This window comes from Diplotaxodon limnothrissa, linkage group LG7 (genome assembly GCF_057381915.1).
Source record: "Diplotaxodon limnothrissa isolate DT_005_m linkage group LG7, D_limnothrissa_male_GT1.1, whole genome shotgun sequence".
Lineage (NCBI taxonomy): Eukaryota > Metazoa > Chordata > Actinopteri > Cichliformes > Cichlidae > Diplotaxodon > Diplotaxodon limnothrissa.
In genome coordinates, this window is record NC_140602.1 from 36,520,800 (window position 1) to 36,537,826 (window position 17,027).

The following is a 17,027-nucleotide window of genomic DNA, read 5'->3' on the forward strand; positions in this document are numbered from 1 at the left end:
ACAAACAGAGATCCGTGAAGGGAGCAGCGGGATCAGTCCCTGTTAACTGTGCATTACTCACAGCTAATTTATTTTTTATATTCCCCCCACCCAAGTTGATCCTGTGTCTGTAGAATCTATTCTTTAAAAGTTACCACCCCTTTTGGGTACCTTTAGCAAAGACCCTTTGTTTGTGTAGAAAAGTGTCTGACACCAAGAATTAAAAGCACGTTTAATACATGCAGCCACCATTTTAACAGCTTAGAAATGACACGAGCAGATTACTTTAATAAGTTCCTCTTAAAGCAGCAGCACTCAAGAACACCAAGAAACTGCAACCTGGAAAGTTTTGCAAATTGCTTCCCCTGGCAAATCGAACCGTTTTGCCAAACTTGCAATCATACTTCAATGTAGCACTGAAAATGGTAAAAAAATATCTGAAATGATGAGTGGGGAAGAAAAAAAAATATCAGATGATCTGCTATTAGCTGCAGTGGTCATTTGCAAAATATCACAATATCATCATAGAGGAATTTCTGAACTTCTTCCCACTTCAAAAATCTATTGTGACCTACTCATACTTTCACCTTGGACAATCACGTGAATTTTTTTGATTCATTTGGATCCTACGATAATTTACTTCTTAAGGTCAACTGTCCATTAAAAGCTTCACTGCTCTATAAGACCTGCAGCTCCACTTTAGTTATTTCCTAATACTTAGATCCAAACTTAGATCCAAAAATAGCTCAGAAAATGAAAAGTTGGAATCTTTATTTGATATTTAAATATTTAGGGTCAAATTTATTTATTATTATTTATTTTAAATGACTTTTTACAGTTAACTTGTAGTACCTTCACAGCCCACCAGATGGCTGCCATCAACACTCTGTGGTCTGATTCAGAAACAATTAGGACGGCATAAAGGAAGTAGAAAAATGAAAAGCTGGAGCTGAAAAGCTTCAACTAACATATGTTAAACCTGCAAAACTGCTATCAACCTGGTATAACACACACACACACACATACACACACACCTGAATGAAATAGATGATGTCTATAAGGTTGCAGCCTGTCAGTTGTGACTGAGGGAGTGGAGGAACGATGATCTGTTCCTTCCACTCTGCATGTTTTCCTGCCTTCACTTTCGCTCCCTCCACCTCTGCAATGGTCCGTAGGTCTACCACAGGCTTGTTAGTCTTGTAGGCCACTCTCTGGTGTGACAAAGTCAAACAATTAGAAGCATGAAAAGATGTAATGGCAAATTCAAACCGCTTCACACACCACTAATGTGAAAGCTCGCAGGATAACTTACTGTTCTAGAAATGATCAAGATAACTGTTTTTATCTGAGGTAAAACGAATTTTATGTGTGTCCACATGAAAAGATTTGTTACTTGAGTGGAAATTCTGGTTTATTCTATTATTATAGAAGGTCTAAGAGTTCTCAGTCCTTCTTAAAGATGATTTACACGAACCAAGGATGAGTTAAGAAATACTGATATAACTGTCTACATTTAATAACATACCTGTACGAGACTGGCCAGTACACACCCCGTGTCCTTGCCAGATTTGTTGTGGATCTCGGTGAATAACTTGATGACCTGACCGGGGATGTAACCCTTCATGTCACTGCAAACTTTCAGCATCACAGTCCCCGACTTCACCAGGAGGTAGTTGAACTTCTTGGTGGCCACAGCAGAACTGTGATACTGAAGAGGCAGAGTTGTTGAATAAACGTCTGTCTGTCTGTACGTTGGCAGTACACTGCAAAAACTCAAAATCTTACCAAGTATATTTGTCTTATTTCTAGTCAAAATTATCTCATTACACTTAAAATAAGACACAATCAGCTACAGGGCAACATTTCAGTAAGCTAAAGGAACTTGTTTCAAGACAGTGAATCTTGAAACTAGAGAAAAACTAGAGATTTTTCACTTGTTCCACTGGCAGATTTTTTCACTTATTTTAAGCTAAAATATCTTGTATTAAGTGAAAAAATCTGCCAGTGGAACAAGTGAAAAATCTCTAGTTTTTCTCTAGTTTCAAGATTCACTGTCTTGAAACAAGTTCCTTTAGCTTACTGAAATGTTGCCCTGTAGCTGATTGTGTCTTATTTTAAGTGTAATGAGATAATTTTGACTAGAAATAAGACAAATATACTTGGTAAGATTTTGAGTTTTTGCAGTGTAATTAAAAAGTTTGGCTAGCAGAAGCTGTGCAGACTCTTTATTGCAGGATAAACAGGAAACTGACAGTCATCAGGAGAAGAGACTTGATTATGAGTAGGAGGGAGAGAACCCTTTCCTGCTCTGCAACGAAATCAAATAAGCTTCGACAAAGATAAAAGTTTATTAAATAAAGAAATGCATTACAGCATTCTTTTCAATCCAGTCCTAAATGCACTGGGCAAGAATCAAAGAGAATAAAGGTGAGATCAAAGTGAAGGAAAACAAATGTGAATCAAGCACTTACAGCAATGTCTGGAACCTCATTGAGGTTAAGCATGTTGAGTAGGTAGAAGGGCTTCTGGATTTTGTAGTCCTTGGAGAAGCGTGGCGTGTCAATAGTCACCTTCACTCGGTAAACTATTTTCCCAAAGGGTCCCTCAAAGGAAGTTGGGACAGCAGCTAAGCAGGAGATTGTGGGGAAAGAAAACACAAACATGAGTGACATTGGGAATTTCAATCCAACCCACATCAATTTCTCAATAAAGCTGTAACTTACATCAAATTCAGAGGGTCATACCTTCACCGTACAAGAAAGCTAACAAGCTCAGTAAGACAGAATTTCCCCCCCAAAAAGCAAAAACTGTCTCCATAGGTGACGACTAAGTGGATCACAGGTAAACTATGTGATTAAAAGTCTAACATTTTCAAGTTCTCATACAACCAATGAGTTGTTATATTGCGGCCTGTAAACTATGGCGGGCAGAAACAGCCAATAAATAACATCACATTAAATGTATGAAATTATTTCTACATCTATTTCTGTATTTTCTACATTTTGCTTTTGCATTTCCACAAACTTGTTTGTTTCTGGTTTACAAAGTGTACTTAAGGAGTCAGCATTTCACCTTTGGGTGACTGACACAAATCAAAGGAAATGGCTGCCTCTGGTTAGGAAAAACAAAGAAGTAAATTAGACTGAAAACAATGCTGTTAGTCAGAACTATTGCAATAAAGCAAAAGTACTAGAACAGTAATAGAAAGTACAAGAAATATTTTTTAAAAAGTCATACAAATGTATATATTTCGATGACTAATTTGTGCGAGGGATTCAACGAACGACTCGATAATTTTTTTTCTTTTTAGCATTTTCTATTAAGGATTAGCAAAAACTTTCTTTTAAATTGAAAAAAAGGAAAAAAAGAAGTTTAAGTTCAATACATTTAATTGTAAATTTAAGTTAAAAAAAAAATTTAAAAGAAGGACAAAAAGGAAAATTAAATGTAGAAATTCTAGAAAATGTCATATTAATGTGGCTACACTTTATTTTTTGTAGATATTTTCCCCTAGGCAGAGACTGAGCTGAAATCTGTATGCATTCCCTTGGAGATGTCATTAAACTAAGCTTTCAGATGGATTCCTGCAGGTGTCCTTAGTGAAAAAAGGACAGGCCATGTGTCTCAGGAAAAGGACAGTGAAGAAGTGGAAACTGTGAGGGTAAACATAGGAGCGTAGGAAATTCAAGAAGAGGAAAAATAACAATTCTGGGGAGACAGCAGTGAGATAGACAGAAGGGGAGAGATGTTCAGATCCAGTGGAGAGGAAAAAACACCCAAACAACAGGTTCAAAACCTGTTCATGGAGTAATCTGTGTATAAATTTCCAAGCAGAACGCACAGCAAAAGAGTTTAATGTGGTGTCAAAATAATGGCAGAGCCCCCTGGCGCAGTCTCTGTTCTAATGTGTTCCTTGATCCTCATTCAGATGTTAATGCCAGCTGCTCCAGGGACTATCTGCTGCTGCTGCTGCTGCTGCTGTCAATAAGAATTAAGCAGGAGAGGCAGATTGTTGTTGTTTGGTTGCAGACAGCTTGGCAACTAAAATGGAGCCATCACTGGCTGACATCAGGCCAAATTTCCCTGGGGAGTGGGCTGCTCATGGTTACTGAAAGTGGCTAAGGGTTGTAGAGCCTGTCTTGCTCCTTGGAGTGCAGACAAAATCCATAGACTGGAAACATAAGAGCCTAGAAATAACTTGGCGATGTCAAAGCCCTCCTTATGCAATGTCCGTTCATCTTTTGACCTTAAAGTGGACCCATTATAACTCTGTGTTACTCACAGTTCAAAATAATCCTTATTTAACCTACACTGAGCCTTCGTTCAGCTCCTTAGCTGATTTAACCCTCTCAGGCTCAAATTAAACTTTTTGTTGCTAATGCACAACCAAGTCCTGCAGTGGTACTTCTGAGTAAAAAAAACTCATAAAATATGTATGTTGGGTAATCAGGTTGTTGGTTTTTAACTGTTGCAAATCGGCAACGCCTGCCTCGAGAGGGTTAAACAAGTCATTTGAGCTTTTCAGCCTTTTAAGCCAACTTTCTTCTAATTGGATGTCCCTCTAAAACAGGTTTGAATAGCTTTAAGATCCCATCTCTTTTATGATTTTCAGAGCCAAGAGTAGAAGAAAAACTGTGTGAAACAGAGCATTTTGTATAAGCTGGAGACTCTATTTGCCCTTAAGAGTGTGTAGTGCCAAAGATTTGCAAAAATAAGCCTCCTCACCAACTGTCATGTATGTATTTTGATTATTGGTGACACTGTTTTTGCGGAAGATTCATTTTTATTATGATGTCTTTTGTGACTATTAGAGAAACTTTGAAAAGAATAACAAAGAAAACTTGCTAAGATATTATGATAAATGCTCAATTTTTAAACCACATGTTACAATTCAGGTAGACTCTTTTTTACCATAAAAACTCTTAAGGATCACACTGTTCATTTTAGGGTTTGTTAGCCTCTCTGAGGTACCAGCAGGGGGCAGCAGGAGCCTCTTTATCCTTCAGTTAGCCACCTCTCTGCCTGATATTTAACATGCCCTTCACTGATGTTCTCAAGACTGGTGGGCTGAAAGGAGGGGAGGACAAAGCACGGAGGCATGAAGCCCAATTAAACAGTGACTGCACAAAAGGAGAGGGAACTAAAAATAACCCCCGGCTACCCCCCTTTGTGTGTCAGCCTGTGCCTCAGAGAGGGTGTAAGATACCAGACAGATTGCACAATGTGTGGCCTTACAGGTGCCAAGAATGTTCAGCTGATCTTTAGGGTTATTTACACACTGCAATTTTGTTATCTATCATGAGCAAAAAAAAAACAAAAAACTTTTAGTAGCAATAAAAGTATCAGGAAATGGCGTACCACTCCTAAATCTTTAAACACTGATTACGTAATGTTTTTCCATTCGCCTACACACAAACTGGACCTTAACTGCTTTGTCGACAGGGGTTATCACACCTGCATCAGCATGCACCCTTCGCTGAACTGACCTAGATGGGTGATAAAAAAAATCTAAGAAAACTTGTTACGGGAAGTGAGGCGGTGCTGGGCACACAGAAGAATGACGTTTCACTCACCTGGAATAACAAACTGGAACGGGAAACTGTGTTCGCCCACTCCAAGGACACCTGTAAAAAAAAAAAAGGTTTACATTTATAATGACGCTTTTCTCAAAACACAGATTTTAATAGATCCATTAAGGAGGAGAGAGGCACATACTAATAAATATACATATGCTAAAATCATTATAGTAAAATTAGTAGACAGAAAAAACTGCAAATTAAAGTGAATGTGCTGTAAAATCTCATAATTTATGTCCATATTCTTTCATTAACTTTTAATTTAAGGACACGGCGTGCTGGCTGGGCTCACCTGCTTTCCCAGCAGGATGAGGTTTCTGAGACAAAACAGGCTTTAGCTGAGACGATTACAATTATCTTTTCTAGTGACTTAGACTATTAATGGTTAATAATAAGAAGTGATAAACTGCTGGGTGACACAAGTGGCAAGGTTCGAGGTTCTCTCAGCAATCATTTAAAGGCTTGGCGAGGCGGCAGCAATCAAAGCCAAGCCTTTTCCTTCCATCCCATCACATCTGCAGGCCAGCATCAGTGTGACAAGTATGACCGTTTGGATTGAAGCTAAGATAAGAATGCTCCGTGTTTTTTTTTTTATAGCTAGCAAATTCCTAAAACAAAAGCCACAGCCCTGAGCTTTATCCTCACGAACTTTTATCTCTGGTTTAAATAAATACAATAAATAAATGTTATTCAAACTCAATCATATAAAGGGTCAGTTTTCCAGAAATGGTTTAAGCCTAGTCCAAGACCATAAACTTTTTTTTCCCCCTCAGTGAAGTTCAACTCTCACCTGAAACCTGCTGGGAGAGGTACACATTTGGTAAACTGGTGCTTACAGCCAGATGGCGCAAGTGAGAGTGGCTGAAGATGAACTACAGCGCATGTTTACTGTAATGAAGGAAAATGTAATCGACTGTGGAACAGCGGGATTCACTGATGTCTTTTTTTATTTGTTTTTGGACAACAATGGAGCTCCGTGGCGCAAAGGAAATGCAGATAAAAGCTCCTGGCCTGCACAGGAAAGCTCATTAGAATGATTACTTCTTTGTTGATTTTGGCCTTGACATGGGGTTTGTTGACAGTATGGAAAAGAAAGAGAATATCCAGTCTCATCTGTTAGTTACTGGTATAATCAGAATCCCACGCAAAGAAAGATTTATATTAAAAGGCAGACAATATTAATTATTTTTCCCATCTCTACTTTTCTCACGTTTTTCATGTTTAAATAAGCAAATGAGGCATGAGATTTAAATAAATTTGCATGATTTTCTACAGCAGAAATCAGAACGACACATAAATCCACATAAAGTTGAAAATTGTTGCTTCGCTCTGTCTAGTTGTCTAGGCAACGCTCCAATGTATTTACCACCAGGCACTGTGTCAATCAGCAGTATCTTGTGGTCTCACTGGTAGCTGTTCAAACAGTTGCCTGAAAGTTGAGGGAAAGTTGATCTCAGGTCTCAGAAAGCTGTTCATCCAAGTCTTCTTCAGTCGCCAGTTCAGGCCTGTATGCACTGTGTATTCTGACACCTGTCATCAGAGCCAAATTTGAGCTACAATAGCTCGTCTGTGCATCACTGAGCCTGGGCCGCCCATCAGCCTGTTGCTGGTTCACCACTGCTGCTTCCTTGAACCAGTTTTGATAGATACCACCAGTGCACCGCAGGAACACCCCACAAAAGCTGCAGTTGAGGGGATGCTCTGACCCAGTCGTCTCCAATTTGGCCTTTTGTCAAACTCGCTAAAATCCTTACAATTTTCCATTTTTCCTGCTTTTAGGACAGAATATCTCCTTTGCTCCATTATATATCCTACCCACTAACCAGCGACATAATGAAGAGATAATCAGTGCTATTAACTTTACCTGTCAGTGGTGAAAACATTGTGCCTGATCGGCGTCACTATAATAAATTTTACAGAAGAGAACACACAGAAGAGAGACGCCTCTAGGGTTTTTTTTGTCTTTTGCACAAAAAAAAAAAAAAAAATCAGAGTTTGACAATTTTGAATAACCTAAAAACCAAAGTGTAGTAAAATAAACATGTCAAAGTGCATCTCATCTTATTAGCCTGAAGACAAGTTACCCATAATTTAACAAATCGCACAACTGTTGCCTGTAGCTAGAAAGAAATTCTATAAAAGAAATCAGCTAGAAAGAAATTCTGATTGAGTTCAAACTTATTTTTCACATGGGCCATCATCACATGCACCGTTTACTTTACAAGCTCAGTTAAAACTAATAACTAGATCATAAGGAAACAAAAATCGCCTTTATGTCCCCATCACACTGAGAGCACCTTGAGTCAACCAGCTTATTAATTCTGTAGATGAGCTGGCAGCCCAATTAAATTACTACAGATAGCAACATGTCCCACCTCATTAGGGACGGGCACAACATTTTCCCCTTCAGTCTACGTTTCCTGAGGGAAAGTGCTCAGACTGTGTGTGTGTATGCGTGTGTGTGCTTATCACTCAGTCCTGTTTACTGCTAATAGAAACAGTCAGTCTTAACACTGCAGTGCACACACTGCATGCAAACTGGGCCAGGACCACACGAGTGAAAGAATAAAAGACTCTTTAAAAGTCACAAATGAGGAACAACATCAATGATTATCATTATTTAACCTTATAATAATAATAACAAACATTCATTCTGCTATTAAAACCTAGCAGGACCTATTATCATAAAGAGATTATAAAGTGAGGCTCCAAATGGGCCAATCAACTTGCCTCAATATAGGTTTTTACTGGCCCCAGATCAGTGATAATCCTGAACCCTGTGTTTATTCTAGTTTACTGTATTTTTGTTCAATACCAGTTTTTGTTTTAATCAACTTCATTATTTGCTTTTTTTGGTTAAATAAAGGTTGGATAAATGAAAATAAATATATTTGTTCATCGATATTTTGATCAAGCCCCATGTTGTGCGAGATACTAGGATGACTACACAGACCTGAACTGTGACTATTTCATGTGGTTCACACAGTCTGTGTAGTCAAGGACACAATAAAAGAAAAAAAAAGATAATATTTTGCTTTTAGTGTCACCTAAGAGCCACCAATTCTCCCCGACACAGCCCAGAGGCTCACAAATATTTTGATATTTTTCAGATGACCTTACAAGGATACTTTATAAGGAAATATATATATTTTTTAGCTTTAATTATCCATCTAGATGATCTCAGTATGAAGCTTCCAGGTTTTTTGTTTTGGGTAACACTAAAACTAGGCAACCAAGTCATGATAACTAAAAAGAGACATTGCTAAGATGCACTCATGTTTTAGTTAGCAGGTGTAGACAGCAGAAAGAAAACAGTTCTGCTATTAAACTTCCTACATAAAGGTTTGTGGATTTTCTTTGAGTAACCCGGTCAATAATTTCTAGACCATTTTTTTCCGAATGTATTTTTTGGCATTTTAACATCAAAAATCCTTTTACTTTATGCTTTTACAAAGAATGCAAATGTGTCTACAACACAAACACCAAAACAGCCTTGATGCATAAATGGCAGCACAGACCAAAGACATAAACTGACAGTGGGATAAGCAGTCTCTTTTGAAAATACAGAACTACTGTTGCTGCTACTACCTTGGATTACTCACTGTAGAAATCAAAGTTTTTTAAAGTTTAAAACAACACTAGAAGGGTTTTTGGCACAAACAGTGCCTTTTTAGTAACACATTTATAAACCTAATGAAGAAGAAATATTGTCTTTGCAGAAATGCCAGTATTAGTAAATAATACTATTAAAAAACTTCCACGTGGCTTTGTCCTAAACGTGTTCTAAATATGAAGCTCTCACTTTTTAAAGTCAGTGTCCATGAAGAGCTGCTGATGTAAGCGGTCTTCACTCCCCTAACCGCCAAGCATCTGTGGCATACCACATTATCAACCAGCCACAGCGAGGGTCGCTTGCTTTGTAGAGTGTGTGTGTGTGTGTGTGTGTGTGTGTGTGTGTGTGTGTGTGTGTGTGTGTGTGTGTTTGTGAGAGAGAGATGATCTTCTGTCACCCTTCCTCTCTCACTCTCCCTCCGTTGCTCGACCCTTGGGGGCGAACCAGACCCTTTATGGAAGAGAGCGAGATATGGGAAAACGGCAGAGATAAAGAGGAACTCCGAGAGAGGGTGTGTCATGAATTATTTATGACCTTCTCCTTCTGGTGCCTTACGTTTCACAGTAAGGCTTTAAGTTTAACTATTGCTTCAAAGAACTTCCTGCTTTCAACGTCTCTTTCTGTTATTAAGAGGAAGATAAAAAAACTAAACAAAAAAACCTCAAACCTGCCCTTCATTAAACGAAAACTCACAGATTCATGTCCCAGTTATTGGGATTAGCACTGAATCAGCACCTGGGTTTTGGTGTCAGTTTCAACAATAAGTAAATAAACAATTTCATTTCATTTAATAAAACTCTTAAATATAGCAGAAAAAAACTTTATACAACTAAAAGCTGTAAATAGAAGAAGTAATAATGATCTACGGAAGAATGTTTGCATGCAAGACCACTACATTAAAACATTTTTAACCTCGCAGCTCTCTGTTAAGGAGTCAGAGTAATATCTGACTGTGCCAGTGTGAGAACTGATGGTCTTCATCTCACAGCAATTTCTTTAACTGGGTCACACACTGGATAAATTAAATAAAATGTGAAACACTAAACTCCAGGAATTTGGGCGACATGACAAAATAACTTTTACTATCACATATTTGCCAGAAGGCCTGAGTCTTCACTTCAAAGAACAAGAACCTTCTGTTAGAAAATATTTAATAATTTGAAAGGAATTTATTTGGTCGGTGCGTAGTTATAGTGAAAACGCTTTCTAATAATACACTTCAAACCGTATTGACTTTCCTCATGTACTCATAAGCACCACTGCATGAAATGCAAAGAACTCAGAGACAAATCTTGTTTATACAATAATAATAAATTCAGAGGTTCAAGGCAATAAAATTAGATATTCTTTTTTTTAATCAAGTTAAACAATAATACAGACTCATTACAGCTGTTCCTCTTCAGCTGTACCTCTAAACCTCATCCCACATTTACCAAAATCATCTTGATGACCCCAAAGCCTTTGAGAAAGTTTTCGTAGTGGTCTGGGTCTACTTCATGAACTCTGCTCTCTACCAGAAAATCCTGAAGTAAGTAAGTAAGTAAAGTTTATTTATTAAGCACTTTTCATAGACAGGTAGTCACAAAGCGCTGTACGCAAAGATTAAAATAAACAGTACGATAAATAGCAAAATGCACGTCCAACTAGAACGTCCAACTATCAGTTGAAGGTCAACACCACCTGTGTTATGCAGCAGGACAATGATCCAAAACACATCAGCAAGTGCACCTCTGAATGGCACCAAAAAGAAAAACAAATCCACAATGAAGATTTTGGAGTGGCCGACTCAAAGTCTGAGCCTAAATCTAATCGAGGTGCTTTGGCATGACCGCAAACAGGCCGTCCATGCAGCTCTTACAAAAACTCTCCAATGTGGCTGAATTAAAACTGAATTAAAACAATTCAAAGTGAAACATTTGTTGCCATTTATCATAGATGCTTGATTACAGTTCCTTTTCCCAAGGGCGGCACAGCCAATTATTAGGTTTATGGGGCAATTACTTTTTCTCTTATGACTTTTTCACTTAGGATATGCGTGTTTAGATAACCTTTTCCTTTTAAAAATAAATCAAAATTTAAAAACTGCATTTTGTATTGACTCAGATTATGTTTGTTATTAATAAACGAATTTGTTTCATGATTTGAAAATTTAAAGTCTGACTAATGTTAAAAAGAGAAATCAGGAAGGCAGAAAACACTTTCTCACAGTGCTGTATGTATATATTTTTCTTTCTTACAACATCAAAGCTGCTATGTTAATGGGTGAAGTGGGTGTGCTCATGTTTGTGTCTGCACAAACATTTCAAGATTCCTGTTCGACTTAATTTTCACCTCCCAGAAACGCCCTGCCTGACAGCTGACGAACAGTACGTGTGATTTTTCTCACACAGGCGAAAACAAAAAATGGCCACAGTCTGTTTCTTTTTTTTTTAAATTATTATTATTTTCTCTTGTTTTTAATGTTCTGTGTATTTGTCTACTTTAGTTTTGTTTGTGTTGGTTTCCTCGTCTTCTCTTTTTCTTGTTTCCTGTTTTATTTTTGGTAATGACTTTTGCCAAAGGCATTCGGAGGATGGAGGAAAGAGGAAACTTCGGTCTGCTTGAAGATAATCAAACTTTCTGCCTCTCATTATTTGTGTCTATAAAGTTAATAAAATGTATATCTTGTCACTTTAATTAGAAGTGGGGACGATCGTGGCTCAGGAGTTGACAGTTCGTCTTGTAATCGGAAGGTTGCAGGTTCGAGCCCCGGCTCCGACAGTCTCGGTCGTTGTGTCCTTGGGCAAGACACTTCACCCGTTGCCTACTGGTGGTGGTCAGAGGGCCCGGTGGCGCCAGTGTCCGGCAGCCTCGCCTCTGTCAGTGCGCCCCAGGGCAGCTGTGGCTACTATGTAGCTTGCCATCACCAGTGTGTGAATGTGTGTGTGAATGGGTGGATGACTGAATGTAGTGTAAAGCGCTTTGGGGTCCTTAGGGACTAAGTAAAGCGCTATACAAATACAGGCTATTTACCATTTAGCCACTTTATTATGTACACCTTGCTAATAGGTAGACTGCCTTTTGCCCTAAGAGCAGCTTTAATCCTTCATGGTATAGACACGATGCTGGACCCATTCCTCACAGATTTTATTCGACTTTCACATGATAACAGACTGCACACTTGTTGGCTGCACAATAAAGCAAATGACCCATTCCACCAGATCCCAAAGGTGCTGGATTGGATTGAGATCTGGTGACTGTGGAGGCCATTTGACTGTAGTCAACAAAATAAAAACAGAAAAAAAGCACTTAATCATGATGTGAACCTTGTGACATGGTGTATTTATTGTGACGATAGCATTCATTAAAGGAAGGGTACAGTCTGCGCCATTTTGGTGGCGCTTCTGAGGCCACTATTATAGATCTTGGTTCACTGGCACAGTATGTTAAACCAGTCATCACTAATCTGGGAGTTAAAATAGAGGCAAATCTTAAACTTGAAAGCCAGGTCAGAGCTGTTGTAAGATCTAGCTTTTTTCATTTGAGGGAATTAGCCAAAATAAAGCCTATCTTATCGAAACAGCATTTTGAGACAGTAATCCATGCCTTTGTTACTTCTAGGCTGGATTATTGTAACGCACTTTATTTTGGGGTTAGTGATGCGTCCATTAGGCGCCTGCAGGTTGTGCAAAATGCTGCAGCACGTCTTTTAACTGGAACAAAAAAGTTTGAGCACATTACCCCAATTTTAATTTCACTCCACTGGCTACCTGTACATTTTAGGATTGTTTTTAAAATTCTCTTATTTGCTTTTAAATCTCTTAATGGCCTGCCCCCCCCCACCTCTCGGAGCTACTACAACCATATACACCTCCCCGTTCCCTTAGGTCCGCCAATCAGCAGCTCCTTAAGGTACCAAAAACTAAGTATAAATCTAAAGGTGATCGTGCTTTTGCTGTAGTTGCTCCAAAGTTGTGGAATGATCTACCCTTGCATGTTAGGCAGGCCTCTTCTCTCTTGACTCAATTTGTTTTGACATGTTTCAATTTATTTTAGTTTTTTAGTTATTTATTTTATCTTATCTCATTTTAATTTTCTTTACTTATGCTTTTAGCATGTACAGCACTTTGTGAACTCTGGTTTTATGTTAAAGTGCTTTATAAATAAAGGTGGTATGGTATGGTATAAAGCGATGGACATGGCCAGCAGCACTCAGTTTCAAACTCGGTTCATTTGGTTCTAATGCCTCTTTTCCACTAGCACCTAGCGGCTTGACTCAACTCTGTTAGTTAGTCTTCCATTACAATTGAGTGCCACCTCAATATGAACGGGGTCGTTACAGCAAGGCAGTCCGAAAGTCCTGTGACATCACTTGTATGCGACACAAACACAACACAACAATGGTCTAGCAAGTCTGGCCATGTTCCTCTGATCTTTGCCTTTTTTTTTTTTTACCTATATAGTGAAATAAAATAAAAAAAAACAATCCAAGAAATACTGAAAATACAACTCTTCAATCTGAAATGTTGAAAAAGTATGAAGTAGCATAGCAAGCACCTGAATACTATATTTAAGTAAAGTACTTGACTAAATCTACTCTCCAGCATTGTGTGGCTGAAGTTTCTATCATGCGCTGAAGAACGCAGCCCTGAGAGTTAAACATTGAACTGTTTGCTGTTTTAACCAGCATGGACTGCATGCTCTAATGCCTGCCATTGTGTCCCACAGTGTGATTTGCATTTACAACAGATTTCATGCATGCGTGGCACATTTCACCTTCTGTTTATGGGCTGCAACACATACAAAAGATGGAAGATCGCACTCGCAAAAGAAGGTCTTGTAAGCTCTTATTTCCGTAGGCAGGAGGAACAGCACAGTGCAGCACAGCATGTTGGTACAGAGACACTCAGGGGAGAAAAATACTCTAACCTGCTCTCTGTGGGGGCTCTCCAACCGTCTCATCAGTGCTTCTTGACTCTGATTGGCTATGTCTCACCTCAGAGAGGAGACAGGCTTCAGGGGACTGTTACTCTGAGTAACTCTTCATTAGGCTGCAAAAACTAGGGTTGTGCCCGAGGCACACCAAAGACAAGGCAAAAATTTCAAAGCCATCTGTATGCATATCTGCAGAAAATAACTTTTACGTTGTCTGGAATGATCTCAAAGACAATTTTGATTGTATTCTCAGTAGAAAGCACTTTTGACACCTATAATTTTTTGCTGAGCAGGACTAGCTTACACTTTCACACAAACATACATTCTTGCTACCCAAGGATCTGATGCTGAGATTACAGACGACAGTGTCTCATTCTCGCTCTCTGATGTGAAGATGAACAATAAAAGGAAAATGACAGAGAATGACTTTGATCTACTAAAAATGACCCAAGTTATGTTGGTTGTGTCACACTAAATGAACATATAATCGCTTGAACATAAAAATGTGTAATCACGTTGTGCACAGGTGCATGCATGTCAGCCTACAGGGGAAAAAGATGATTTCTAAACAATGTGATCAACTGTTTAAAATGGCTTTAAATATGTGAGCAATATTTATACAATCTACAAGCTCAACCACTGGACTGGGTGCAGTTTTGACTGTTTTCCCACTCTTAAACTAGTCGATCGGTCAAATTCTTTTCCCCTGTTAGAGGAAAGCAAAAACCTCTGAAGGCCACTGTAACATTAGCTCTATTCCAGCAGATTTTCATTAAACTGAATGGGGTAAAAAGCCAGTCGCCGTGAGTCAAGTCTTACAGTTGTGCCATGACAAGGAGGTTCTGATATTTGTTGGGATATAGGTTGGGAGATAAATCTGTCATCAGCAAAGAAAGATGCAAAGTTCACATACTCTAATGATCATATCAGTGTTTTGTTTTTTTTTGACTTGGAGTATATTCTTTTTTTAAATGATGATTTATTTTGGGGCTTTTTTGCCTTTATTTGACAGTTTTGCATTGAAAAGCAGACAGAAAAGGGTAGAATGAGCAGGGGAGGACACACAGCAAAGGGCTGAAGGTCAGCCTCAAACCTGGGTCACTGCATTTCAACAATAAGGTACATGGGAACCTGCTGAACCAGTGAGCCACACCTGCAGTATGTCCACTGCTTTCAAGATACAGGTTTGGTCTTACTGTCGTGCAGATCTAAGCAGCATATCCTTAAGTTTTTTCATAGAGTGCACATACAAATAATGAGCAACAGCTGCCTAGAAAAAAGAGCAAGTGTATGCCAATGGTTTTTAACCTCTCTAGAAGTGTGATAACCTATCAGAGTGTGAAAATATTGATTTACCTTTCTCGGCAACAGACAGCGTGCTGTTTAAGTACTGTTCCTCCACATTATATGCTGTGCTGTTTGCTGTGTTGGAGACCCCACAGGAGCCATGACAGTTGACCTTGATGGCTGCAGAGAGAGGACAGAAAAGAAGAGTCAATCTTCTGTCTTAAACAAATAGTTTATGATCAATCACAAAGTGTAAAAAAACAAAACAAAGAACCCCACCATTGCTTTGCTTTGCTACTGAAATCTCCCATTAAATTTAATTCAGGATTCTTTAAGTTGCATGGCTTTGTTGTCTAGTGCTTGTGGATAGATGGTGATCAACACTAAAAAGCTTGCCAAAGATATGACACTAACTTGCACAATCCAAAAATTAAATTAGCTAGTTTGAACCATTATTCAAACAAATTAACGTTTGTCTATGTGGTTCTGAATTAAAATTTTCTGTTTTGAGGTTTGTTATCTATACGTAGCTTCCATTAACCACACAAGGTGAATGTCAGCGAGTCTTGCAGCAGTCGCTGTCTGTGAAAGTGCTGAACCTCGGCCTTGACTCATTTCATTGTATTTCTTTGGGGCTTTTTGTGTACTGACTTTTTTCCCCCTCTTTGTGTTTTAAAATCCCAACTAGGGAAAATAAATAAATGTATACACTTCTTTTTATTTATTTAATCTACTAAAATGGATAAAGTAAAATTGTCTCCATGACTTTTTAGTTGACAGAAATCTAAACTGTCATCAGAAAGCAGCCAGTGTTTATACAAGACAGGATTTTGGCAATCGTTTTCCTCTTCTGCGATCCATATGGACTGCTCACCTGCAGGGAGCCAAAGCCCAGTCAAACGTGCCTACAAACAGAGACCATAAAGCTTCCAGTACAAATAAATCTCGTCCCTGTCCTTTAGATTCTGCATTCTGCACAAATATCCATTAATAGAGAAGAAATATAACCATAAAACAATTTTTTAAAAAGTGTCCCGTTCAGCATCCATCTGTGCTTCTTGCACTGTATGTTTCGATCTTTGGTGGGTTTGTTTTATGCCTGTCCCGGACCATTTTTCAACCAAGCAGTGTTTAACCTATGTATAATCTCATTCATGACAGCTATATGCTGTTTTTTTTTTTTGGAAGACTGCATGTAAGCACCAGTGCATGGATTTTGAAAATCCCTGTCTTTAGACTCTGTGCAGGGAAACACCTATGTAAACAGACACAACTGCTGTACCATATATAATATGCTGGATAAGCAGTTATGAAAGTAGATGGATGGATGGATGTTCTTGGAAAAAGTCCTCTTATCTTACTGCAGTGAATTCAGGCAACACTGTATAAAAAATACAGACCAGCACTGATTAGCATAAGAATGACTCACAAAGAGGGGACACTCTACTAAATCACTGAGGGCCTGTCCTGTTGGTTGTGTGCATTCTGCAGCAGTGATAAATAATCTGTCAGAACAGGCTGTGAAAAGAGTCTGAGTAAACAGATGGCGACCAGAAACCTTATTAGGGAACTGTTGTGAAACTGAAGAGGGTTTGTATATAAAATGATGGTCGCATCAAGTGTGACTAGTTTGGATTATAGCACTGCTTCTGCTTTAG

The 17,027-nt window shown here is 38.6% G+C and overlaps 1 protein-coding gene across 1 annotated transcript in view; it reads right to left on the reverse strand.

Annotated features, from left to right (window-relative positions):
- Positions 1–17,027, reverse strand: part of arrdc1b (arrestin domain containing 1b) — a 56,884-nt gene that overhangs the window by 1,109 nt on the left and 38,748 nt on the right. Inside the window, exons 2-6 of the mRNA XM_085358010.1 lie at positions 15,439–15,549; positions 5,553–5,603; positions 2,451–2,605; positions 1,505–1,687; positions 1,014–1,190 (exon numbers count right to left, since the gene is read on the reverse strand). Of these exons, the coding sequence (XP_085214136.1) occupies positions 1,014–1,190; positions 1,505–1,687; positions 2,451–2,605; positions 5,553–5,603; positions 15,439–15,549 (677 nt within the window). The remainder of the gene's footprint in view (positions 1–1,013; positions 1,191–1,504; positions 1,688–2,450; positions 2,606–5,552; positions 5,604–15,438; positions 15,550–17,027) is intronic.